The following is a 27,304-nucleotide window of genomic DNA, read 5'->3' on the forward strand; positions in this document are numbered from 1 at the left end:
AATCTCTGTCTGTCAAATAAATAAATAAAATCTTTAAAAAAAAATTAAAAAAAGTAATAGTACCTACTTTCTGTCATCCAATATCAGATTATTCTAATTTCCCCAACTATCTTCCATAAACAACATATTTGGTCTGTGTTTAATCAGGATGCAAATACACTACGAATTTGTAACAAATTATAATTTGTGGATAAATCTCTTAAGTGCGTTGTAATCTGTTAGTTCTCTCTCCTTTTATTGTTCCTTGCAATTTTTTTGTGAAAGAAAATATAATTTTTCTGGTAGTCTGTATGTCACTGGCTGAATCACGTTTAACGTTTCTCTCTCCCCATATTTCCTGAAAATTGGCAACTGGGTCTGAGGCCTGATAAGATTCAGGGTGGGTTTTTGTTGTTGGTGGTCGTGGTTGGTTATTTTTTGTTATTTTACCTTGTTTTTTTGTTTTTGTTTGCCCTACATCCCTCAGTTTACTAGCAGTGACAGGACATCCTGTTAGCTAGGAGGCGATGCGGGGGTACTAAGATCAGAAGGCTGTCTGCGGGGGGGGGGGGGGGACAAAAACGGAGAAAGAATGTCTCTGTTTTGCAGAACAAGCAGCTCCCACCAAGGAGACCCATGGCCAGGTGTTCCAACGGATTCGCTCTTGCATGAGCCCCTCCGGCTCTTAATACTAAGATCTCCTATGGGCAAGTTCTTCTGCTCTTAAAAATAAGATCACCTATGGGCAAGGTCTTCTGGTGTTTTTTGAACACAGTGTATGCACTAGCCTGTTGACAAGCTGAGTTTGCACACGTGAAGCAAACAACTAACAAAATACTTAGAAGTTCCCTAATGTATCAAACACCCCCAGCACACTGAATGAAAGCTTCCTGCACGAACCCCAATAGAAAACGGTGCTTTCGGGATTGTTTCCGTCTCCTTACTTGTTGCACGTAATTAAAAAAAAAAAAAAAAAGTTTTTGCTCAAACCAGGAGACTTGGGCTGGTCCATCGGCTGATGTCCACAAGCGGCGGACACTGTCTAGTTCGTGACCATCCTAACCTCATCCTTCCCTTCCCGATTACCGGGAAAGCCTTTGGAAAAGAAACTTCTGGCTCAGTATTTGGTCATACTCAGGATAAAGGTCGGATCTTTTTCTCCCCTCACGCACCAGTCTTCTAAATAACGACGTGGTTCGCCGACCCCAAAGGAGGTTCCGGGCGCTCTTTTTAGGGCGGTTGTGAGTTGGTAGATTTAAACGCACTAGATGTGTTTCAGTCCTTTGCACTTATCGCGCTCGCTGAAGCTCCAATAGGCTCGCCCAAAGGGAGCTCGGTCAGAGTCACCCCAATTCCTCTTGCCTGGACCAGGTGGGGTGTCAAGCTCATCCCCCAATCAGTCGTGGCTCCCGGAGACGCCGGCTCCTCTGTGTGCAACATGGGATTTACATGGTCGTCCAATTTACGGACCTCTCAGTTCTCCACCCCTGTTCCCGTTACCAGTCCTAACGGTGTCGCGGCCACCCTCCCTTCCGCGATTAACTCTAGGACACCCTCATCTAGAGCTCAGACCAGGAACCTAAGCTCTCCGGGTCAAAGGCGGCCGGAACCAGCGAGAGGCAGTCCGCCCGCCTTCCTAGAGCGGAACCGGAACTACGCCGGCGGAACTCGCGAGCGGCGCTCCGCTGCAGCCCCTTCGCCTTGGTTCCGGGTGTGCAAAAACTGGAAGGGAGACCATGGGTCGTCCGGGGCGCGAGCAGGGCCGCGGGGCTGCGGAGGAAGGACGCGTGCGTATTCCTCGCAGGGCGCCTGCGCGCTCCGACCGTTGCGGGTCAGCGCGCGGGGCTGGGGCAGCGGCCGGGCACCCTGTCCGGGAGGATGCCTCTTCCCCGCCTGCTCTGCGTCCCCCGGCTTGGCGTCCGCGGAGTCGCCCCTGCCGTGCGCGCCCCGCGGGGTCCTCTTCGGAGAACACTTTCCACGTGGCGGGGTGGCATTTTGATGTATCTTACCCGCGGGGAAGAGTTGTTTGGATGGGTAGGGAGGTAGCCTGTGCCGCCCCGACACCGGGCCCCTCGGCGTGGGGAGTATGTGCGCTGACCCCCGGGTCGGGGAAGGATCCCCGCCTGCCTGTGCGCCCAGGAGCGGGGCACGACTGTCCTCGCGGGGAGGCGTGCTTCTGCGTCGGGAGGGGTGACTTCTGTCCGGGACAGCGCTGGCACCGCGGTAAGTCTGCGCCGGCGGGCTTCCCTGAACGCCCGCCCCTTTCGTCCGCTTGTCCACGCGGCTCCTGGCGACGTCCTTGAGGCCGAAGCCGTCCCTCCGCGGGGGCCGTGCCTGTGCTCCTGGGTCTGACGGCCTGCAGTCCCGCTTGCTCCCTGCGCATCCCCCTGTGTGCAGAACTTGAATACAGTTGTGTGCCATTGTCTCCTGCGGGTCTGCCCTTCGCGAGTTGACCTACACAGCTCCCAGCTCAGAGGGAGTCACGAAGGATTCCTCGACGGCTCACAGGCCGCATCCGCCCTGGAGACGGCTAAACAGCCCCCTGGTATCTGCAGAGTCTGGGTTGCGTTTCCGTGGAAAGCCTCTGTCTGCTCTCCCAGCACTTCTAGGTCTAGAGCTTTCACATTTCCTTGCGCATCTTTATCTTTGCATGAGTGGTGAGTCAGGCTTGCCCCCCTGTGTTGGACAAAGTTCTTCAGAGAGAGAAACAACAGGGGAGAGACGGAGAGGTAAGACATTGGCTCATGCAATGATGGAGGCCAGGAAGTCCCAAGATGTGCAGCTCAGGTCAGCTCCCTTAAGACGCAGAAAAAGCCACCGTTTTAGTTACAATCCAAAGGGATGGGAAAAGGCCTAGTTGGAAGGTCACCAGGCAGGAGGAATTCTCTTCCTTGCAGAAGTTCCAGCCTTTTTGTTCAATTCAGGCCTTCAACGAATTGGATGGATCCCACCCAAATCACGAAGGGTAATCTGCTCTACTCAGTCTGCCAGTTCAAATGTGAGTTTTGTGCAGAAACACCCTCGCGGACAGGTGAGTAATGTCTAACCAAGTATCTGGGCATTCTGTGGTCTAGTCAAGTGGACCCAAGCAGACCCCTGTGTGCTGCTTTATGCTTTATGCTTAGAGGAAGACAGGATGAGCTCTAGGCACATCTAGGTAGGATCTTTAAACAGGTGGAAGAGGTAACAGGCGATACCAGCCAGCTGTCTTCTGTGCTGGTTGTTGTTGTTATTATTATTATTATTATTATCATTATTATTATTACTATAGTTTAAGAAAAAACATTCCTGAAGTCCACAGCAGACTTCTCACACACCTCAATGGCCCCAAATGGTCACCTGGCCTTTGCTTGCAAGGGGGGCAGGGCTTGGGGAAATTGAATATCAAGAAAATGGGAGTAAGAATCATTGTGTTTGGTCATCTTACAGTAATCGTGATTGGTTTGGGCTTATTGCTACCCCTTATAATCTGGGGGCTCCACTAGCTGAGAAGGGAGGGAGTGAGGCATACAACAGTAATAGACGTAGTTCTCAAACAGAAATCCCAGTCCAGCCCTCCCTCTCTGAAACTGCATCCTTGGCTTCTTTAGGACTTGGAATGTTTATAAACTCAATCACATTTGTATAGATAATTTCTTGGCTTGTAAAACTTGATTATTATGTTTATTATTATTATTAAACATGTACAAAACAAACACTTTATTTATTAAAACTTTATTATTATAATTATTAGGTTTGAACTTTAACAGTTTCATTCCCAGATGGCAGCTTTCTTTCTCCTGTTTCTATGTCTCTTGGGGTTGGGGGAGGGTGTCCTGCCATGGACCCTTTGTATGGTTGAATTGAAACTTCTCAGAGGGGAAGATGGGGGTCCTGGCACTGACTATTGGTCTCTGTGGCTCTGTTGATCTGCCCAGATCCCAGGGCAAACCACTCATTTCCAGAGCAGGTCCCTCTCCGTTGCAATCAAAAGACTCCCACCTTACCTTCATGCTGGTTCTGGCAAATGGCCTGAATATGCTCACAGGTAATGCCTGTGCTATCCTCCTCCCCTCTCATCCCATTTTCTGACCCAGTGCCCCACTCAGTGCCTTGTCTTAGACTGGACCAGGGGCCATTTCTGCACGATGTAGATGAGATGTTGCTGCTTTCATGATTCAGATCGTTTATGGTGCCCACATCCGAAGAATGAAGTCCCAGGACCTAAAATTTAAGATTTCTACCAAAAGATGGAGTCGAACTGCAATTCTTCCTGCCACCTCCCCCACAGTCTGATCTATCACCAAGTCCTGTCTGTGGAGCTCTTCCTTCAAAACACACACACGTGCACCCACATGATTTACCTCACCCTGGGTGTGATCACTGCCTGGCCTGCTCCAGTTACCAATCCCTCAAGGATAGTTGGTGCTAACTTTCTCTCCTGGGGACGCTTTACTATCCACCCCTCCCAATTCCCCATGCTACCACTTTACTCTTGCACTTAGTACTGTATGTTGCAATCACATACACATCTCAAGCTAGAATACTAGGAGTTGTGGTCTGGGTTAGTTTTAGGACAGCTGCAATAATTAATGCTACTTGAACAAGAGAATGGCTGGTCCACGCCCATAACAGACCCTTTTCTAAATAATTTTTAAAGATTTTATTTATTTATTTGACAGACAGAGATCACAAGTAGGCAGAGAGGCAGGCAGAGAGAAAGGGAGAAGCAGGCTCCCTGCTGAGCAGAGAGCCTGATGCAGGGCTCGATCCGAGGACCCTGGGATCATGACCTGAGCTGAAGGCAGAGGCTTTAACCCACTGAGCCACCCAGGTGCCCTCTAAATAATAATTTTTAAAGATTTATTTTTAAATTTTAAAGATTTATTTATTTATTTGAGAGAGAGAAAGATACAGCAGGGGAGGGGCAGAGGGAGAGGGAATCTCCAGCAGACTCTCACCACTGACTGTGGAGCCTGACGTGTGGTTTGATCTCATGACCCTAAGATCACGACCTGAGCCAAAATCAAGAGTCCAATGCTCAACCGACTGAGTTACTCAGGTGCCCCTCTAAAGAATAATTTATGTGATAAAATGAGGTATTTCAAATCAATAGGGGATACAAACAACACGGCAATCAGCTCTTGGAAAGGGAAAGAAATTCGTATTTTAAATGAATTCTAGGAAGACTGCTGTGGTTTTGAAATATGTTCTCAAGTTCTTTTATAGACTTCCTTTCAAGCAATGGAGCTTAAGTCCCCTGTCCTTGAGGGTGGGGTGGACTTAGTGATTTGCTTCTAATGAAGAGCTTAGTGCAGCTGCAGAGACCAGAGCATGAAAAGCACCATGACTTCTGCCTCGCTCGCTCGCTCTCTCTGACCGTGGGCTGTCATGTCAGAGGGGCACTCTAGCAGGCCACTGAGAGGCCAGTGGTGAGGGGCTGAGGCTTCCTGAGAACAGCTACGTGAGGAGCCATCCTGGAAGCAGATTCTCCACCCCCAGGGGCACCCCCGAGGGGACGCAGCCCCAGCCAACAACTTGCCAACTGCGACTGTGCCATGAGAGAACTCAAGTCAGAACCATTCAGTTAAGATGCTCTCAACTCCCGACCCAAGGAAACTGAGATAATGAATGTGAGTGGCTTTAACCCACTGAGTTTTGAGAAGTAGTCCATTGACAGATGAATGGATAAGGAAGATGTGGTACATAGGTACAATGGAATATCACTCATTGGAAAGAATGGAATCATGCCATTTGCCACAACATGGATGAAACTAGAGGGTATTATGCTAAGTGAAATAAGTCAGAGAAAGAGAAATACTATATGATTTCACTTGTGAAATTTAGGAAACAAAACAAAGGATCATAGGAGAAGGGAAGGAAAAATGAAATAAGATGAAAATAGAGAAGAAGGCAAACCATAAGAGATGTTGAACTCTAGGAAACAGGCTGAGGGTTGCTGGAGGGGAGGTGGGTGGTAGAATGGGGTAACTGGGTGATTGGCATTGAGGAGGGCACTTGATGGACTGAGCTCTGGGTGTTATATGTAACTGATAAATCACTAAATTTTACCTCTGAAACTAATAATACAGTATATGTTAACTAAATTGAATTTAAATAAAGAATTTTTTTAAAAAGAAACCCAGAGTCCAACACTGATTCAAGAGAAATACCTTAGAGCAGGATGCCATTTTCCAAGAGCTCACCTTCCAGATTAGGGAAATGAAGTACAATTCCTCTGATTTTCAACTTCTCCAAAGCTGCCCATAACTGAGTTGACCCACATATACCACAGGAAGTTCAGTTCTGCCTCTTTTTAGAAAACATTTTCTTCCTCCTGCCAAGTTGGCCTCTCCATGGCCTCTTGGTCTTGGTACCCTGTGGTCTGTGAGTGACAACTGGAGAAGAATGGCACCTCCAAGAGGAGACCAGACAGCCAGGCTTGGACCAGCAGGTGCCAAAGATGTTCTCAAGACAGAGTGTTTGGAAGATGTTAATGACTGGCTGATTGGCCATGAGTGGCCCCCAGGGACACACGGAGAAAGAGAATCTCAAGCAGACATTGCGCTGAGCAGGGAGCCCAATGTGGGGCTGGATCTCAACAACCCTGAGATCATGACCTGAACCGAAACTGAGTCCAGTGCTTAACCAACTGAGCCACCCAGGTGCCCCTGAAGGATATGAAAGAGTTCGGCTTCAAAACTGCCCAACTGTGTGTCCTTGGGCATTTGCTTACCTTCTCTGTTTCCTCACCTATAGACAGGTTATCCTGGGACACCTGGATGGCTCAGTTGGTTAAGCGGCTGCCTTCAACTCAGGTCATGATCCCAGTGTCCTGGGATCGAGTCCCACATCGATCAGCGGGGAGCCTGCTTCTCCCTCTGCCTCTGCCTGTGCTCACTCTCTCTGACAAATAAATAATTATATTTAAAAAAAAAAAAAAAGAAGTCGTGTATTCATTACATAGTCCACTTAGAACAGAACCTGGCACAAAATAGGCACCAAAAAGTGTTCACTACTATTAATTAGCTTCGTAGATACAGTTTCAGTCAAGACTTCTGGAAAAAAGACACATCCCCTTTAGCACAGGGCCCACAAATGAGAATGGTGGCTGGGCTGCTATTCCTTCTAGATCTTTCTCCAGGGATTGTGAGCAAACCCTAAGAACCACTGATAATTCAGGGAACTCCAAGCTCATTCTTATCTCTCTGGCAGCTGGACAGTTTTTACATATCTCTTTAAATCTTTCATATGTGAAGGGAACTCACTGACATTAAAAACAGCAGCATTTATGGCAAATTCAAAAGGTGAAGCTCTTTGCTACAGAATGTGTTCCTATGACAAAAATTTCACAAAAGAGGGTAAGGCTTGACCTAAGGAGGGAAGGTGGCCCTTGGAGGATATCATTGTAAGGGTAAGCAAATTAAACAATCATATATGATGTGGTTTGATTTTGGGGGTTTTGGTTTGGTGTTTTTTTTTTTTTTTTTTTTTGGCCTGCAAATTTAGAGGAAAAAATCTACTAAAACCCAATCCTGGGGAGGCAAGCATATAAGACACTCTGCACTCATGGTTGGGGGCTTCATAAATTGGTATAATTCTTCTTGAGAGTTTAGCAATTTGATTCGATTTATTATGCTTAAATATATGTTTTAATAAATAGTACATTCTTACGGTTTGAAATGCAAGGAGTATTAAAAAGATATGCACTGAAAATTCTCCTTTCCACTCTTCTCTTCCATCAGCTCAGGTACCTCTCCGCAGACACCCATGTTGGTGATTCCTGGTGCAAACTTTCATTGATTGTTCTATGAACATACAGAAATATGTACATCTCTTCTTACACAAAGTATAGCATAATGTAATTTAGAATATTGATTTCTTTGCATCTTGGAGATTTTCCCATACCATTTCATAAAGAGCCTCAACTTTCTTTTTATGGCATAACACCATTGCATGTCCCCTTGAAATTTCCTATTTTGAAGTTCTAAGTCTGAATACCTGAGAATATGACCTTATGGGGAAATAGGGTCAATGCAGGCATCATTATTTAGGATGAGGTCATTTGAGAGTAAGTTGATCCTAATCTTGCATGATTGGTTTCCTTATAAAGGGGGGAAATTTGAACACAGATATGCATACAGGGAGAAAATGCTCTACGGAGGTGAAGGCAAATTTGGATTGTCACATACCCAAGCCAAGGAACGCCAAAGACCACCACCAAATCACCAGAAGCTAGATGAGAAGCATGGAACAAACACTCCCTCACAGCTCTCAGGAGCAACCAGCCCTCTTGACCCCTTGCTCGTGGTCTTCTAGCCTCCGAAACTTTGAGTCACAACATTTCTGTTGTTTAAACCGTGCAGTCTGTGGTGCTTTGTTTTGGCATCACAAGCAAACTAATACACTTGGAAGTATCATAATTTCTTTGATCACTTCCTTACCTTGATCGTTCAGAGGTGTTGGGTTTTTTTCAATCTTTACTTTTAACAGTGCTTCAGTGAAAAATATTTCTACATGCCATTTTATGAGTGTGTAACTACACCAACATGGTGAATTTCTAGAGTAGAATGGATGCAGCAAAGAGTGTGTGTGTGTGGTGATCCTTTCTGGCATGTACCTCCTTAGAGGTTCATAAAGTCAGCACTCCCACCAGCCGGCCAAGACAGTGCTTTCCCCCTGTTCTGATGACCACAGCTTGTTATCAAACTTTTCGATACTGACCATTCTGATAAGAGGAAAAAATGGTATCTCTGTGCTTTTTTGGGTTTGCATTTTTTATTATGAGTCATTTGAATATTTTCCTGTGAACGTATTTTTCTGTTGGGTTGTTGGTCTTGCTTACCAGTTTTGTAGGAGCTCTTTGTGCTTCAGAGACATTTGCCCTTCTTTTTTTAAATTTTTATTTTAATTCCAGTTAGTTAACAAGCAGTGTTCTATTAGCTCCAGGTGTATAATTTAGTGATTCAACAATTCCACATATACCTGGTGCTCATCATGACAAGTGTGCTCTTTAATCTCCATCATCCCTCCATCCTCCCTTCCCCATCCCTCTCCTCTCCGGTAACCATCAGTTTGTTTTCTTTAAGAGTTTTTTTTTTTTTTAATTTCTCTCTCTTACTCTCTTACCCCCCTTCTCTTTGCTTGTTTGCTTTGTTTTTTAAATTCCATGTATGAGTGAAATTATATGGTATTTGTCTTTTTCTGACTTATTTCACTTAACACAATACTCTCTAGCTTCATCCATGTCATTGCAAATGTCAAGATTTCATTCCTTTTTATGGCTGAATAAAATTGCATCATATATATGCATATTTATACACATCATATATTTTTAATCTATTCATTAATTGATGGACAATTGGGCTGCTTCCATATCTTGGCTCTTGTAAATAATGCTGCTATAAACTCAGGGGTGCATGTATCCCTTCAAATTAGTGTTCTCATACTCTTGAGTAAGTAGTCAGTAGTGCAATTGTTGGACTGTAACATAGTTTTTTTGTTTGTTTGTTTCTTGAGAGAGAGAGAGAGAGAGAGAGGCAAAGGGAGAGGGAGAGAGAGAATCCCAAGCAGTTTCCATGATCAGCAAGGAGCCCAGTGCAGGGCTTGATCTCATGACCCTGAGACCATGACCTGAGCTGAAAACAAGGGTCAGACACCCAACCAACTGAGTCACCCAGGTGCCCCAAGGTGGTTCTGTTTTTAACTTTTTGAGGAACAACCATGCTGTTTTCCACAGTGGCAGCACCAGTTTGCATTCTCCCCAACAGTAAGAAGTTCCTCTTTCTCCACATCCTCACCAACACCTCTTATTTCTTACGTTGTTAATTTTAGTCATTCTGACAAGTGTTAGGTGACATTGTAGTTTTGATTTGCATTTTTCTGAAGAAGAGTGGTGTCATGCACCTTTTCATGTGTCTGTTGGCCATCTGTATGTCTTCTGTGGAAAAATGCCTTTTCATGTTTTCTGCCCATTTGAAAAAAAAAGATTTATTTACTTGAAAGAGAGAAGCATGAGTGGGAGGGCAGAGAGAGAGAGAGAGAGAAAATCCTTAAGCAGACTCCTTGCTGAGCAGGGAACCCAACATGGCGCTCTGTCTAATGACTCTGAGACCATGACCTGAGTTGAAATCAAGAGTTGGATGCTTAACCAACTTAGCCACCCAAGTGCCCCTCTTTATTCTTCTTTGGGACTCTTATAATGCAAATGTTATTACATTTGATGCAGTCACCGAGTTCCCTAGGTCTATTCTCATTTTGCATAATTCTTTTTCCCTTATCTTTTGTTCAGCTTTGTTTCTTTCCATTCCTCTGTCTTCTAGATCATTAATTCCTTCCTCTGCTTCTTCCAGTGTGCTGTTCATTCCATCAAGTGTGTTTTCCTTTCATTTATTGTGCCCTTTACCTCTGCTATGTTTTTCCTTATCTCTGTGTCTCATTCATGTCTTCCAGTCTTTTCTCACATCCAGGGAGTGCCTTATTATATTGCTTTAAATTCTCTATCAGGCATGTTACTTACATTTGTTTCATTTAGATTTCTGTCTGTCTCCTCGTCCTGTTCTTTCATTTGGGATAAATTTGTCTCCTCATTTTGTCTGCCTCTCTGTTTATGTAGGTCAAGAAAGTCAGCTATATGGGATGCCTGGGTGCCTCAGTCAGTTAAGCGTCTGCTTTCGGCTCAGATCATGATCCCAGGGTCTTGGAATCAAGTCCTGAATAGGACTCCTTGCTCAGCAGGGAGCCTGCTTCTCCCTCTGCTTGCTGTTCCACCTGCTTGTGCTCGCTTTCTCTCTCTCCTTCTGACAAATAAATAAAATCTTAAAAGGAAAAAAAGTCAGCTAAGTTTCCACTCTTGAAAGTGATGACTTTATGAAGAAGAGGTCCTAGAGTGCTCTGGTGTGCAGTGTGCCCTGTCCCCCAGAACCTGGCATCTCAGGAGAATATCCTATGTGTGTTGCTTACACCCTGCTGATATGCCTGAGTCACTTTTCTTTTCAATGCCCTTGCCTGTACTATCTTCCTGTTGGGGGCTGTGCTTGCTTTCTGTGGCATTAGGAGGACCCAGGCGGGCCAGCTCTAAGGGGGCATGGTTGCTGGGGAATTGGGGAGAGGGGCCACAGTGTTAGCAAAATTTGGGTCCTACTCCTGTACTAGATCCCCCAAATCACTACAGTGGGTGGAGGCTGTGTGCTAGGACTGCATGTGGGGCACATGCATGGCTGGGTATGGTACAGGGTGGGGGCTAGGGAGGCCTGGCTGGGTGAGGCATGGAGGCTGGACAGGGCATGCTGGGTATAGCAGCTGTGCACCAGGTGACAGGTCTGGATGCTGGCACAGTTAAAAAAAATAATTTTTCTCAGAGCCCGGGGCTGACTGGTGAGTCTTTAGAAGGATAGGTGGGCTTGGTGCACCGCTAGAAGTTAGGAAGCACGTGTCTGTGCAGCCCTGCCTCCCTCAGAGGTTTGTTCTGGGGAATGAGAGGAGAGTGGGAACCTACCAGTTCCCCCATTTTTTGTAGAAGTCTCTGGACTCTCTGATCTGTCTCCTGTTTGCCCCTGGCTTCTTGCAAAGGTCTCTCCACACAGTCTGCTGTCTCTTAAAGAGTAGTGACCCAGCTGTCACTCACCCTCCCCGCCTGCCCAGTGCTGAGTGAGCTGACTTTTACAGTTCCCTGTTCCAAGTCCCAATGTTTTTACAAACTCAAGGAATTCAACCCCTCTGGTTTTTACAGCCAAACATTATAGGGAGTAATCTAACCCATGTGAGCTGCCCGGTGCTGGGGCCCATTTCTCTGCCCTCTCCATGCACGCAGCTCCCTTCCTCCTGCAGGCAGTCTCCCTCTACAGCACTGACCTTCCTAATCTTTCAGCTGCAGTGTCTTCTTGATACTTAGTTGTGGAGTTTATTCTGCTAGTGTTCAGATTGCTTTCTGGTTGATTGACTTGGATTTGGATGATCTCTAGTTCTAAATGTGGGCAGGGGTGAGCTCAGGGTCCTCCTAGTCTGACATCTTCCCAAGCTCTTTAATTTACCCTTTTCAATATAAGACCCAAATATTTTTTTCCCAGTTATTCTTTTTTTTTTTTAACGTATGGTGGTTTTGCCATACAAAAACATTTTATTTTTATGCATATGAATTAATTAGTTTTTACTTTTATGGTTTCTGGATTTTGTGCTTATCGCAGGGAAGAAAAGAAAACAAAACCTTCCCCACTCCAAAATGATCAAAGAATTCTCCTGTGTATGTGTGTCTCTGGTTCTTTTTTCCCGTAATTCTTTTATGGAGGTGGTAGAAGCAGCAGTATGTTTTTACTCTTATGGATCATTAATGTGGGCACATTTTTTTTAGTTGCTTATTTACTCATGAGAGATCACATGAGCATGTGAGCAGCAGGGGAGGAGAAGAAAAAGAGAGGGAGAAGCAGGTTCCCCGCTGAGAAGGGAGCCCAATGTGGGGCGTGTTCCCAGGACCCTGTCTCATAACCTGAGCCACCCAGGTGCCCCACAATGTGGACAGAGTTTATGTCTTCAATACATCTGGAGTTTATCCTGATATAAAGACTGAGGTTTGAATCCAAACTTATATTTCCTTAATTCTTCATAGTTGTCCTTACATCCTCTGTTCCCCCCACTGATTTGAAATGCTACCTTTCTCAAATACTAAATACCTGACAGGTTTATTTTTAGACTTTGTGTCTCAGAATTACACCAGCTTGTTAATATGCTATAATAGTGCCCCAACCCCATCACTTGTATTTTTTTTTTCAAGGCACTTTCTAGCTAGAAACAAATGATCTTCATTTTCCCCCATGAACTTTAGAATCATTTGCATGTTGCTGAAGATTTTGTTGCTATTATTATAGTTATAGATTAACTTAGAAAGAGATGACATCATTCTAATAACAACTCTTTCCATTCATGCAGATTGTGCATCCAAGAATGTTTCCATAAGCTTAGTTCATCTTTTGTGATTCCTAGAGCACTGCAACTTTTCTTCACATAGGTCTTGGATGTGTCTTCTTGATTCCTGGGTATTTGGTTTTTTGCTTGTTCACTTCTGTTGTAAATGTAATCTCTCCTTCCATTACTTTAATTGTAGCTTGTATATAAGGAAAATATTGATTCCTCATGATGATTTTGAAACCACACCCCTTACAGAATTCTTTTATTGTTTATTCTAGGGATTTTCTTTGAATGAGTCTCATTGGTTTTCCATAAATAAAACCCTTTTATCTACAAATAGGATAATTATACTCCTGCTTTCCATTATTTATATTCTGCTTTTTTCCCCCCTTATCCAGCTGCAGTAGGAAATAATGGTAGTGATGGGTTACACCCTTGTCTGATTCTCCATTCTTCTTGCCAACTGTTCCAAGGAAAGCTCTTGAATACTATTTATTACAGCATTGGAAAGAACCTCAAAGATCAACCACAGAAGAGTTAAGGAGATCATAGTTCAATGGAATATCACAAAGAGTTGTTAAATGAAAATGATACTGTAAAATATTTGTAAAAAAGAGTCGATAAGAATTGCAGATGTAGTGCTATTACAACCATCTGAAAAACATCTGAAAATTGGTAGACATTTTGGTAGACAAGGAAGTTGATTAAGACATTGACAGTAGTTGTCACTAGGTAACAGGAGTAAAAGTGGTTAGTGTTTCTAATTTTTCTTTCTTTTCCAATTTTTACATAATGAGTTTGATACATATGTTAGAGTGGAGGGGGATTTTTAATAATACTGACCAAATTCGATGACTAAAAGTGGAGTTGGTATTAAGCTCCTTTGGCGCTTAACATTAATCTGTACTTGAACTACTTCAAAGGAGGTAGATGAGCTCTAAATGAAGAGCAAACTCAGGACAAAACCATTGCTGTACCTGTTGGGCTCTTAGAGCTGTACCATCTTATAAACAATTTCTAATTTTTTGGTAAACACACCTAAAATAAAAAGAAATGTGTAAAATTCATTTTAATGATATATTTTATTTAACCCTATAAACCCCAAATATTATTTCAGCATGTAATCAACATATTAAAGTACTATTTTACAATCTCTTTTTCTACTAAGTCTTAGATATCAGATGTGGATTTTATATTTACAGCACATCTCAATTTAGACTAGGCAAATTTTTTTTAAAGGTTTTTTTAATTTATTTGACAGATAGAGATCACAAGTAGGCAGAGAGGCAGGCAGAGAGAGAGGGGGAGGGGGAAGCAGGCTCCCTGCTGAGCAGAGCGCCCCAATGTGGGGCTCGATCCCAGGACCCTGGGATCATGACCTGAGCTGAAGGCAGAGGCTTTAATCCACTGAGCCACCGAGGCGTCCCTAGACTAGGCAAATTTTATGTGCTTTTTTTTCTCGTTTCATGTGCTTAATACCCACATGTAAAAAATGGCTTGCATACTGATCAGTGCAGGGCCAGACACTTTGCTTTGATTTGTAGATATCTAGAAGAGACAGGTATTGGAGAAGGCTAGCCTGTGTGTGTAGAGACAAGGCCAAACAAAGATGCCTGAAGTATGACAATACTCATGGAGGAAAAACTACCACCTAAAGTAAAAATCACTGTAATTAAGATGATTTATGTGGCTTCCCAATGATCCCTCCTACACACATAGAACCTTTCAGTGAGGAAAACCTCCCAATCTGGACGTAAGCATTAGGCACCTTGCTGTGTAAAAAGAAAAACCCAGTCTTCTCTGCCATAAGTGGCAAGTAACACCACAACCATTCATCATGTGAATTCTTCTGGCAGCATGTCATCAGGACTGCCTGAAGCAACTTCTAGAGCTGTGCTAGAAGCCCTATATGGAGGGCATTACCTACATGTGCCTATTTATTTATTTATTTAAGATTTATTTTAGAGAGACAGAGAAAGAGAGAATGCACGGAATGGGGGGAGGGAAAGGGAGAGGAGAAGCAGACTCCAGGATGAGCAGGGAGCCCCATGCAGGGCTTGATCTCACAATCCTGAGATCATGATCCCAAGCAAAACCAAGTTCTGGTTTTGGCATAGAGCCAAATGTGATCAAGAACCCATAGCTCCAAGGAAATGCCTTCTATTCCCTCTATTTACCCTGCACCTACATGTATAAAAAGTGAAAATTAGACACAAAACTGATGCTGAACATGGGCTCACTCCAGTGAGAAGTGAAATCCACCCAAATATTTTGCATGACTTGAACTGTTTTTAAAAATCCATCTTAGTAAAAGTTTGCTTCCAAACATTTTATCTTTGTCTAAGGACTGATATTAAAATTTAGCAATTATATATAATTTTGCTAAAAATCCAGAAAAGAACATTTGAGTGAGGAAAAAAATGTAAACTTCTAATTTCATTACAGAGACATATCCTAAACAATAAAACTTAAGGCATTAAACTATTTTACATTAGGTTAACATTCAGTGAGAATGAAAATATTTGAGGGACATAAAAGAAAAAGATTCAAATTTACAGCATTTCAAATCCAAATGGTGTAAAATCTCTGTCAAAAGTGAATTATATGGGGGGGGGGCGTTGGGAGAAGGGGGGTGGGGTTATGGACATTGGGGAGGGTATGTTCTATGGTGAGAGCTGTGAAGTATGTAAACCTGGCGATTCACAGACCTGTACCCCTGGGGATAAAAATAAAATAAAAAATTTTTTAAAAAGCGAATTTATATATATATATATATATATATATATATATATATAGCGAATTATAAGGATACCTGGGTGGCTCAGCAGGTTGAGCCTCTGCCTTAAGCTCAGGTCATGATCTCAGGGTCCTGGGATCGAGCCCTGCATTGGGCTCTCTGCTCAGCAGGGAGCCTACTTCCCCCTCTCCCTCTGCCTGCCTCTCTGCTTACTTGTGATCTCTGTCTGTCAAATAAATAAATAGAGTCTAAAAAAAAAGCAAAAGATAGTATTAAATTGTGGATTTAGAGTCCGTTGTGTATATTTGAAATAAGCAGTTTTGTTTAAATGTCAGCATTTGGAGACATGTCTTGAAAGAGGTAACCTCTTCAACATCGGCCACAGCAACCTCTTTCAAGACATGTTTCCAAAGACAAAGGAAACAAAAGCAAAAATGAACTTTTGATGACTTCATCAAGGTTAAAAGCTTCTGCACAGCAAAGAAAACAGTCACCATACCAAGAGGCAACCTACGGAATGGGAGAAGATACTCAGAAATGACACTACAGACAAAGAGCTGATATCCAAGATTTATAAAGAACTCCTCAAACTCAAGACTCAAAAATACATGGGGTGCCTGGGTGGCTCAGTGGGTTAAAGCCTCTGCCTTCAACTCAGGTCATGATCCCAGGATCCTGGGATTGAACACCACATCAGGCTCTCTGATCATCAGGAAACCTGTTTCCTCCTCTCTCTCTCTGCCTGCTTGTGTTCTCAAATCTTAAACAAATAAACAAAAAAGATAATCATGTCCAAAAATGAGAAGACATGAACAGACACTTCTCCAAAGAAGACATAAAAATGGCTAACAGACACATGAAAAAACATTAGCATTAGCCATCAAAACCACATTGAGATACACCTTCCACCAGTTAGAAAAGCCAAAATTAACAAGACAGTAAACAACAGGTGTTGTAGAGGATGTGGAGAGAAGAGAACCCTCTTTCACTGTTCCTGGGAATGCAAGTTGGTGCAGCCACTTTGGAAAACAGTGTGGAGATTCCTTAAGAAATTAAAAAGAGCTTCCCTATGACCCTGCAATTGCACTACTGGGTATTTACTCTAAAGATACAGATGTAGTGAAAAGAAGGGCCATCTGTACCCCATTGTTCATAACAGCAATGGCCACCGTGGCCAAACTGTGGAAAGAACCAAGATGCCCTTCAACAAACAAATGGATAAGGCAGATGTGGTCCATATACACTATGGAGTATTATGCTTCCATCAGAAAGGGTGAACACCCAACTTTTGTAGCAACATGGAGAGGACTGGAAGAGATTATGCTGAGTGAAATAAGTCAAGCAGAGAGAGTCAACTATCATATGGTTTCACTCATTTGCGGAGCATAAGGAATATCAGGGAAGACACGGGAAGATGGAGAGAAGTGAGTTGGGAGAAATCGGAGGGGGAGACGAACCATGAGAAACTGTGGACTCTGAGAAACAAATTGAGGATTTGGGAGGGGAAGGGCTTGGGGGGTTGGGTGAGTCTGGTGGTGGGTATCATGGAGGGAACGTATTGCATGGAGCACTGGGTGTGGTACATAAACAATGACTTCTGGCGGGCTATAAAGTCCCGGCAACCCAGACCCCTCCGCCCGCACCTCCCCGGCAGCTGCCCGAAGCCAGACACCAGGTAGGGGCCGGACGCTACACACCGACCTAAGTTCCTCCGCGCCCACGCCCTCCCCGCGCGCCCTGGGTCACGTGCCCAGACCCAAACGATCATCGAGTCTGTCCTCCGCCCTCCCAGAGAGGACTCGGAAGTGTCTTGCAGCCAGCGCGGGCCCTTCCGGCCGGACCGTCCGCGCTTTTGTCCCTCCGGCGGCAGGGCTCCCGCGGCGCCGCCACAGCAGTACGTGAGTCCGCGGCCGCCCGCGCTCCCGCCCCCGGCCCTGGCCTGCCACGCCCTTCTCTTGGTGGCAGGGTCCCGGCTGCCCCTCGGGTCTCGGGCGGGATCCGGGCGGGAGTGTCCCCCGTCGTCCTGCGCACGCAGGAGGCACGTCCCGGGGGAGCAGAGCGGTGGGAGGACTTCGGGCCGGGTGGGGCGGGCCCGGATGCGGACCGGGCTCGCTGTGGGCCCCCCTCGGGCTGTCCGGGAGCGGCCGGGGCCGGCTGTGGCTGCCCGGTGTCCGGAGACGGGCTGGGGCTTGGCGCTTGTCCCGTCTCCGCTCTTCGCGGCTTCCCGGGTCGGGGGCGAGCGCCTGACGGGGGCGCTTCGGATTCCCCCTCGGGCGCCCTGCCGCGAAGTTCGGCGCCAGGGCTGGACCGTGGTGGGCGTTACAGGGACCCCGGGGGGGATCTGATGTGAGCCCCCACCCCGCCTGCCTCCCTTCTCCCCGACGTTTGTGGGCATGGTGTGCCCAGGCTCGGGGCCCGGGGAGCCGCTGTCAGGCCCTTGGCCTGGGGGAGCAGCGGAGGATCCGCCGGCCGAGCGGCCTCGGTGGGGAGCGGGCAAGAGGCCCGCCGACGCGCGGCCGGCGGGGAGGTGCGGGGCTGCGTGCGCTGCGCTCCCCGGCGCTGGGACCCGCGGCCCCCGGCTCCTTCGGAGGGCGCGAGGGTTGTGCTGCGTTAGGGGATCTCCAAGTCTGCGGGCGCGCCTGTGCGTAGCCACGCGGCCCAGGTACTCAAACCACAAGAGCGTATGCCTGTGCAGAGCGAGGTTGGCCCCGCTCGTCGTCCCAAGCCCGATCCCCGGGCGGTCCCCTGTGTCCGCGCGCAGCCGGCCCACAGGCGCCGACCCCCGCCAGCGGCAGTGCGCGAGCGCCCGGCCCTCCGCGCGGGCGGCGGGTGCGCGCCAGACCCGTCGCCTGCCTGCCTTCCTCTCGCTGTGCTTCCGAAGACACGCAGCTTTCGAAATCGAGCAGACAGACCCCAAACTGGCGCTGGGGTAGCGGCCTGGCTATTGTTTGCATGTTCTGAATGTTCCGTGAGTTTTCAGCTCTGTTCGGAGCCTTCCGGGCCGTTTCCTGTTTGCTGTTACTTCGGTGGCCCGCTCGGCGGCTCCTAGGGGATGCGTCAGCAAGGGTTTTCGCAGAGGGAAGGGTTCGACCAGGGCCGTGTGTGTCCTGCCCCAGCTCAGCCTGTGACTGATGCGCTGTTCAGTAGCCCGGTCGTGACCGCGACAGCTCCCCGAGGGTTCCGAGAACCAGCAGAGCCGATGGGTTGGTTTTCCGTCCCGGCTCTTGCGTTTATAATGCCGTGCGGGTGTGCGAGCCTCGCCAACGGACTCTGTGACTGACCGCCTTCCTGCCCTTCTCTGCCCCTTTAGCTTCCGAAAATCTTCCAGCCTCCCTTTCAGAGTGTCCTTTGCTTACCTTTTCCCCCAGGATGACTAGAAATCTCTGCACCGCTACCAGGTATGGGAATGTTCTGTTTCCATTTTTCACTTTAAGGAAAAATCGCCTATAGTCCTTATTTCTGCTTTTAAGCAATAGAACCCACTCCTGTTAACCATTTGTAGTGCATTTGTGAGCTAGATGCAGTAACACCTACAGCCCACACCGTATTCTCGCCCTTTTCATCTGTACATCTCTCACTTCTTGGTTCCGTCTTTCATCCGTCTCATCCTCCAACGTCCTCGGTATCTTTCCTTCTGAATTAGTAAGCGTTGTGTGCGCACACGCCGTGTTTTTTCGTTTTCTTTCTCTGGTCGCTTCCAGTTCAAATGGGACATCCAAGAACTTAAGGTACAGAACCCAGGGGTCACCCTTGACGGCAGGTTGACTTGTGGAGTGTGTTTGGTAGTCTGGAACAGAGTAGCTGCCAATGTGTTGCTTGTTGCAGCCTGTGAATGGCAGGGTTTTTCAGCCAGAATGAGCCACAGCTCTCCTAGGGGTTGTCCAGGCTGGGGAGAATTGACTCATGACTCCTGTGGGCTAACCTCTTCAGTAGTCACATCACCCAGATGTTTAAAATACATATGCGGATGCCTGTGCAGAGAGAGAAGGTTTGCCCCCTCTCATCGTCCCAAGCCCAAACCCCCCAACAGCAAGAACGAGGGGCAGGTTCTTACTCTGTACACAGGTTTTTGGGGCATTGATAGTAGAACATGAACAACAGGCAGAGAGGTGTCTAGAGGTGGTGGGACATGTGTAATTTGGAAGGAGTGGATGGTATTCCAAAGCTGGCTGTTGGGTCATGCTTCCTACTGACAGCTAGAGAGGAGTTAAGAGCAGTTTCCCATCCAGCTTGTAGAACTTCTAAAAATTTAAACCTTTCCAGTCTGTGCTTTCAGAGTGATTGTTTTCTTGTGTCGTCCAGGATGTGTGACTTAGCTAACAGATCAGTCTTTTTTTTTTTTTTTTTTAAGATTTTATTTGTTTGACAAGAAAGATAGTGAGAGAGGGAACACAAGCAAGTGCAGCCTGAGAGGGAGAAGCAGGCTTCCTGCAGAGCAGGGAGTCTGATATGGGGCTTGAACCCACGACCCTGGGATCATGAACCGAATGGCAGGCGGACGCTTAACTAACTGAGCCACCCAGGCATCCTCCCCTTTTTGTTTAAGTTGTTTTTTTAAAATTCCTGTTAGTTATATGCAAACAATGGATCATGGACCACTACATCAAAAACTAATGCTGTACTGTATGGTGACTAACATAACATAATAAAAAAAAAATTCCAGTGAGTTGACATACAGTATAATACTAGTTTCAGGTGCACAGTATAGTGATTCAGCACCTTACAAAGCCTGGTGCTCATCACAACCAGCGCTTTCCTTAATCCCCATCACCTATCTCCCCCTTCATCCCATAGCTACTTTCCCTCTGGAAACATCAGTTTGTTCTCTGGAGTTAAGAGTCTGTTTTTTGGTTTGCTTCTCTCTCTCTCTCTTTTTTTTTTCCTTTTACTCATTTGTTCTATTTCTTAAATTCTACATATGAGTGAATTCATACAGTATTTGTCTTTCTCTGACTTACTTCACTTAGCATAATACTCTAGGCCCATCTATGTCCTTGCAAATGACAAGATTTCATTTTTTTATGGCTGAGTAATATTCCACTTCTTTGTTCATCATTTGACAGACACTTGAACTGTTTCTGTATCTCAACTGTGGTAAATGATACTACTGTAAACATTGGGATGTATGTGCCCCTTCCGATTACTATTTTTGTATCTTTGGGGGTAAATACCTAGCATTGCAATTGCTGGGTCATAAGGTAGCTCTACTTTTACCTTTTTGAGGGACCTCCATCCTGTTTTCCACACTGGCTGTACTAGCTTACATTCCCACCAACAGTGCTAGAGGAGGGTTCCCCTTTTTCTGTATCCTAACCAGCACCTATTGTTTCTTGTATTGTTAATTTTAGCCATTCTGACAGGTGTAGGGTGGTATCTCATTGTACTGTTGATTTGTCTTTCCCTGTTGATGAGTGATGTTGAGCATTTTTTTGTGTGTCTGTTGGCCATCTGTGTCTCCTTTGGAGAAATGTCTCTTCATCTCTTCTGCCCATTTTCTAATTGGATTATTCGTTTTGGGGGTGTTGAATTTTATAAGTTCTTAATATATTTTGGATACTAACCCTTTTTTTTTTTTTTAATTTTTTATTTTTTATAAACATATATTTTTATCCCCAGGGGTACAGGTCTGTGAATCACCAGGTTTACACACTTCACAGCACTCACCAAATCACATACCCTCCCCAATGTCCATAATCCCACCCCCTTCTCCCAAACCCCCTCCCCCCGGCAACCCTCAGTTTGTTTTGTGAGATTAAGAGTCACTTATGGTTTGTCTCCCTCCCAATCCCATCTTGTTTCATTTATTCTTCTTCTACCCACTTAAGCATCCATGTTGCATCACCACTTCCTCATATCAGGGAGATCATATGATAGTTGTCTTTCTCTGCTTGACTTATTTCGCTAAGCATGATACGCTCTAGTTCCATCCATGTTGTTGCAAATGGCAAGATTTCATTTCTTTTGATGGCTGCATAGTATTCCATTGTGTATATATACCACATCTTCTTGATCCATTCATCTGTTGATGGACATCTAGGTTCTTTCCATAGTTTGGCTATTGTGGACATTGCTGCTATAAACATTCGGGTGCATGTGTCCCTTTGGATCACTACATTTGTATCTTTAGAGTAAATACCCAATAGTGCAATTGCTGGGTCATAGGGCAGTTCTATTTTCAACATTTTGAGGAACCTCCATGCTGTTTTCCAGAGTGGCTGCACCAGCTTGCATTCCCACCAACAGTGTAGAAGGGTTCCCCTTTCTCCGCATCCTCGCCAGCATCTGTCATTTCCTGACTTGTTGATTTTAGCCATTCTGACTGGTGTGAGGTGATATCTCATTGTGGTTTTGATTTGTATTTCCCTGATGCCGAGTGATATGGAGCACTTTTTCATGTGTCTGTTCGCCATCTGGATGTCTTCTTTGCAGAAATGTCTGTTCATGTCTTCTGCCCATTTCTTGATTGGATTATTTGTTCTTTGGGTGTTGAGTTTGCTAAGTTCTTTATAGATTCTGGACACTAGTCCTTTATCTGATATGTCGTTTGCAAATATCTTCTCCCATTCTGTCAGTTGTCTTTTGATTTTGTTAACTGTTTCCTTTGCTGTGCAAAAGCTTTTGATCTTGATGAAATCCCAATAGTTCATTTTTGCCCTTGCTTCCCTTGCCTTTTGCGTTGTTCCTAGGAAGATGTTGCTGCGGCTGAGGTCGAAGAGGTTGCTGCCTGTGTTCTCCTCAAGGATTTTGATGGATTCCTTTCGTACATTGAGGTCTTTCATCCATTTTGAGTCTATTTTTGTGTGTGGTGTAAGGAAATGGTCCAATTTCATTTTTCTGCATGTGGCTGTCCAATTTTCCCAGCACCATTTATTGAAAAGGCTGTCTTTTTTCCATTGGACATTCTTTCCTGCTTTGTCGAAGATTAGTTGACCATAGAGTTGAGGGTCTATTTCTGGGCTCTCTATTCTGTTCCATTGATCTATGTGTCTGTTTTTGTGCCAGTACCATGCTGTCTTGATGATGACAGCTTTGTAATAGAGCTTGAAGTCCGGAATTGTGATGCCACCAACGTTGGCTTTCTTTTTCAATATCCCTTTGGCTATTCGAGGTCTTTTCTGGTTCCATATAAATTTTAGAATTATTTGTTCCATTTCTTTGAAAAAGATGGATGGTACTTTGATAGGAATTGCATTAAATGTGTAGATTGCTTTAGGTAGCATAGACATTTTCACAATATTTATTCTTCCAATCCAGGAGCATGGAACATTTTTCCATTTCTTTGTGTCTTCCTCAATTTCTTTCATGAGTACTTTATAGTTTTCTGAGTATAGATTCTGTGTCTCTTTGGTTAGGTTTATTCCTAGGTATCTTATGGTTTTGGATGCAATTGTAAATGGGATTGACTCCTTAATATCTCTTTCTTCTGTCTTGCTGTTGGTGTAGAGAAATGCAACTGATTTCTGTGCATTGATTTTATATCCTGACACTTTACTGAATTCCTGTATAAGTTCTAGCAGTTTTGGAGTGGAGTCTTTTGGATTTTCCACATATAGTATCATATCATCTGCGAAGAGTGATAATTTGACTTCTTCTTTGCCGATTTGGATGCCTTTAATTTCCTTTTGTTGTCTGATTGCTGAGGCTAGGACCTCTAGTACTATGTTGAATAGCAGTGGTGATAATGGACATCCCTGCCGTGTTCCTGACCTTAGCGGAAAAGCTTTCAGTTTTTCTCCATTGAGAATGATATTTGTGGTGGGTTTTTCATAGATGGCTTTGATGATATTGAGGTATGTGCCCTCTATCCCTACACTTTGAAGAGTTTTGATCAGGAAGGGATGTTCTACTTTGTCAAATGCTTTTTCAGCATCTATTGAGAGTATCATATGGTTCTTGTTCTTTCTTTTATTGATGTGTTGTATCACATTGACTGATTTGCGGATGTTGAACCAACCTTGCAGCCCTGGAATAAATCCCACTTGGTCGTGGTGAATAATCTTTTTAATGTACTGTTGAATCCTATTGGCTAGTATTTTGTTGAGTATTTTCGCATCTGTGTTCATCAAGGATATCGGTCTATAGCTCTCTTTTTTGGTGGGATCCTTTTCTGGTTTTGGGATCAAGGTGATGCTGGCCTCATAAAATGAGTTTGGAAGTTTTCCTTCCATTTCTATTTTTTGGAACAGTTTCAGGAGAATAGGAATTAGTTCTTCTTTAAATGTTTGGTTGAATTCCCCCGGGAAGCCGTCTGGCCCTGGGCTTTTGTTTGTTTGGAGATTTTTAATGACTGTTTCTATCCCCTTACTGGTTATGGGTCTGTTCAGGCTTTCTATTTCTTCCTGGTTCAGTTGCGGTAGTTTATATGTTTCTAGGAATGCATCCATTTCTTACAGATTGTCAAATTTATTGCCGTAGAGTTGCTCATAGCATGTTCTTATAATAGTTTGTATTTCTTTGGTGTTAGTTGTGATCTCTCCTCTTTCATTCATGATTTTATTTATTTGGGTCCTTTCTCTTTTCTTTTTGATAAGTCGGGCCAGGGGTTTATCAATTTTATTAATTCTTTCAAAGAACCAGCTCCTAGTTTCGTTGATTTGTTCTATTGTTTTTTTGGTTTCTATTTCCTTGATTTCTGCTCTGATCTTTATGATTTCTCTTCTCCTGCTGGGCTTAGGGTTTCTTTCTTGTTCTTTCTCCAGCTCCTTTAGGTGTAGGGTTAGGTTGTGTACCTGAGACCTTTCTTGTTTCTTGAGAAAGGCTTGTACCGCTATATATTTTCCTCTCAGACTGCCTTTGTTGTGTCCCACAGATTTTGAACCGTTGTATTTTCATTATCATTTGTTTCCATGATTTTTTTCAATTCTTCTTTAATTTCCCGGTTGACCCATTCATTCTTTAGAAGGATGCTGTTTAGTTTCCATGTATTTGGGTTCTTTCCAAACTTCCTTTTGTGGTTGAGTTCTAGCTTCAGAGCATTGTGGTCTGAAAATATGCAGGGAATGATCCCAATCTTTTGATACCGGTTGAGTCCTGATTTAGGACCGAGGATGTGATCTATTCTGGAGAATGTTCCATGTGCACTAGAGAAGAATGTGTATTCTGTTGCTTTGGGATGAAATATTCTGAATATATCTGTGATGTCCATCTGGTCCAGTGTGTCATTTAAGGCCTTTATTTCCTTGCTGATCTTTTGCTTGGATGACCTGTCCATTTCAGTGAGGGGAGTGTTAAAGTCCCCTACTATCATTGTATTATTGTTGATGTGTTTCTTTGATTTTGTTATTAATTGGTTTATATAGTTGGCTGCTCCCACATTGGGGAATAGATATTTAAAATTGTTAAATCTTCTTGTTGGACAGACCCTTTGAGTATGATATAGTGTCCTTCCTCATCTCTTATTATAGTCTTTGGCTTAAAATCTAATTGATCTGATATAAGGATTGCCACTCCTGCTTTCTTCTGATGTCCATTAGCATGGTAAATTCTTTTCCACCCCCTCACTTTAAATCTGGAGGTGTCTTCGGGCTTAAAATGTGTTTCTTGGAGGCAACATATAGATGGGTTTTGTTTTTTTATCCATTCTGATAGCCTGTGTCTTTTGTCAGGGGCATTTAGCCCATTCACATTCAGGGTAACTATTGAGAGATATGAATTTAGTGCCATTGTATTGCCTGTAAGGTGACTGTTACTGTATATGGTCTCTGTTCCTTTCTGATCTACCACTTGTAGGCTCTCTCTTTGCTTAGAGGACCCCTTTCAATATTTCCTGTAGAGCTGGTTTGGTATTTGCAAATTCTTTCAGTTTTTGTTTGTCCTGGAAGCTTTTAATCTCTCCTTCTATTTTCAATGATAGCCTAGCTGGATATAGTATTCTTGGATGCATGTTTTTCTCGTTTAGTGCTCTGAAAATATCATGCCAGCTCTTTCTGGCCTGCCAGGTCTCTGTGGATAAGTCAGCTGCCAATCTAATATTTTTACCATTGTATGTTACAGACTTCTTTTCCCGGGCTGCTTTCAGGATTTTCTCTTTGTCATTGAGACTTGTAAATTTTACTATTAGGTGACGGGGTGTGGGCCTATTCTTATTGATTTTGAGGGGCATTCTCTGAACCTCCTGAATTTTGATGCTCGTTCCCTTTGCCATATTGGGGAAATTCTCCCCAATAATTCTCTCCAGTATACCTTCTGCTCCCCTCTCGCTTTCTTCTTCTTCTGGAATACCAATTATTCTAATGTTGTTTCGTCTTATGGTGTCACTTATCTCTCGAATTCTCCCCTCGTGGTCCAGTAGCTGTTTGTCCCTCTTTTGCTCAGCTTCTTTATTCTCTGTCATTTGGTCTTCTATATCACTAATTCTTTCTTCTGCCTCATTTATCCTAGCAGTTAGAGCCTCCATTTTTGATTGCACCTCATTAATAGCTTTTTTGATTTCACCTTGGTTAGATTTTAGTTCTTTTATTTCTCCAGAAAGGGCTTTTATATCTCTCGAGAGGTTTTCTCTAATATCTTCCATGCCTTTTTCGAGCCCGGCTAGAACCTTGAGAATTGTCATTCTGAACTCTAGATCTGACATATTACCGATGTCTGTATTGATTAGGTCCCTAGCCTTCGGTACTGCCTCTTGTTCTTTTTTTTGTGTTGAATTTTTACGTCTTGTCATTTTGTCCAGATAAGAGCAAATGAAGGGGCAAGTAAAATACTAAAAGGGTGGCAACAACCCCAGGAAAATATGTTTTAACCAAATTAGAAGAGATCCAAAATCGTGAGTGTGGAGAAAGGAGATAAAAAGAGGTTCAAAAAGGAAGAAAAAAAAAAAAAAAACAAAAAGAAAAGAAAAAGAAAAAAAAGGAAAAGAAAAGAAAAGAATTTTTAAAAAAGAAAACACCTAAGAAAAATGTAAAAAAAAATATATATATATATTAGATAAACTAGTAAAAAATCGTTAAAAAAGAAAAAGGTAACAGTTAAAAAAAAAAAATTTACCCGAAGGCGAGAAAAAAAAAAAAAAATGAAAAAGAAAAAATTAAATTAACTGCAAGACTAAAAAAAATCACAGGAAAAAAGCCATGAGTTCCGTGCTTGGCTTTCTCCTCCTCTGGAATTCTGCTGCTCTCCTTGGTATTGAAACCGCACTCCTTGGTAGGTGAACTTGGTCTCGGCTGGATTTCTTGTTGATCTTCTGGGGGAGGGGCCTGTTGTAGTGATTCTCAAGTGTCTTTGCCCCAGGCGGAATTACACCGCCCTTACCCGGGGTCGGGGTGAGTAATCCGCTCGGGTTTGCTTTCAGGAGCTTTTGTTCCCTGAGCGCTTTCCGTAGAGTTCCAGAGGACGGGAATACAAATGGCGGCCTCCTGGTCTCCGGCCCGGAGGAGCCGAGAGCCCAGGGCCCCACTCCTCAGTGCGCCCTCAGAGAACAGCGCCCAGTTACTCCCGTCTGCCTGACCTCCGGCTGCGCTCCGAGCTCACCGAGCCTGCGACCGGTTCAAGGTAACACGGAGCTGCGAGCTTATTGTCAGCTCTGTCTCTGTAGCCGGCTTTCCCGTTCCAATATCCGCAAGCTCTGCGACACTCAGACACCCCCGATCCTTCTGTGACCCTGCGGGACCTGAGGCCACGCTGACCCCGCGTGGGTTTCGCCCCGGTTTAGCCTCTGGAGCGATGTCCCTCAGCGGAACAGACTTTTAAAAGTCCTGATTTTGTGCGCGG

At 44.5% G+C, this 27,304-nt stretch overlaps 1 protein-coding gene across 4 annotated transcripts in view; it reads left to right on the plus strand.

Annotated features, from left to right (window-relative positions):
* Nucleotides 1-17,235: 17,235 nt before the first annotated feature.
* Nucleotides 17,236-27,304, plus strand: part of ZFP62 (ZFP62 zinc finger protein) — a 58,403-nt gene continuing 48,334 nt past the window's right edge. For 3 of the 4 annotated variants that reach the window (XR_006603406.1, XR_006603407.1, XR_006603405.1), the window contains exon 1: nucleotides 17,505-18,996. Coding sequence is in view for 1 of the 4 variants with exons in the window: in XM_004780215.3 (XP_004780272.1) it covers nucleotide 17,492 (1 nt within the window). In the remaining 3 variants the exon portion in view is untranslated. The other variant, XM_004780215.3, reaches the window with a different exon arrangement.

Source organism: Mustela putorius, unplaced genomic scaffold, assembly GCF_011764305.1.
Source record: "Mustela putorius furo isolate JIRA1106 unplaced genomic scaffold, ASM1176430v1.1 tig00003923_pilon_pilon_pilon, whole genome shotgun sequence".
Taxonomy (NCBI): Eukaryota; Metazoa; Chordata; class Mammalia; order Carnivora; family Mustelidae; genus Mustela; species Mustela putorius.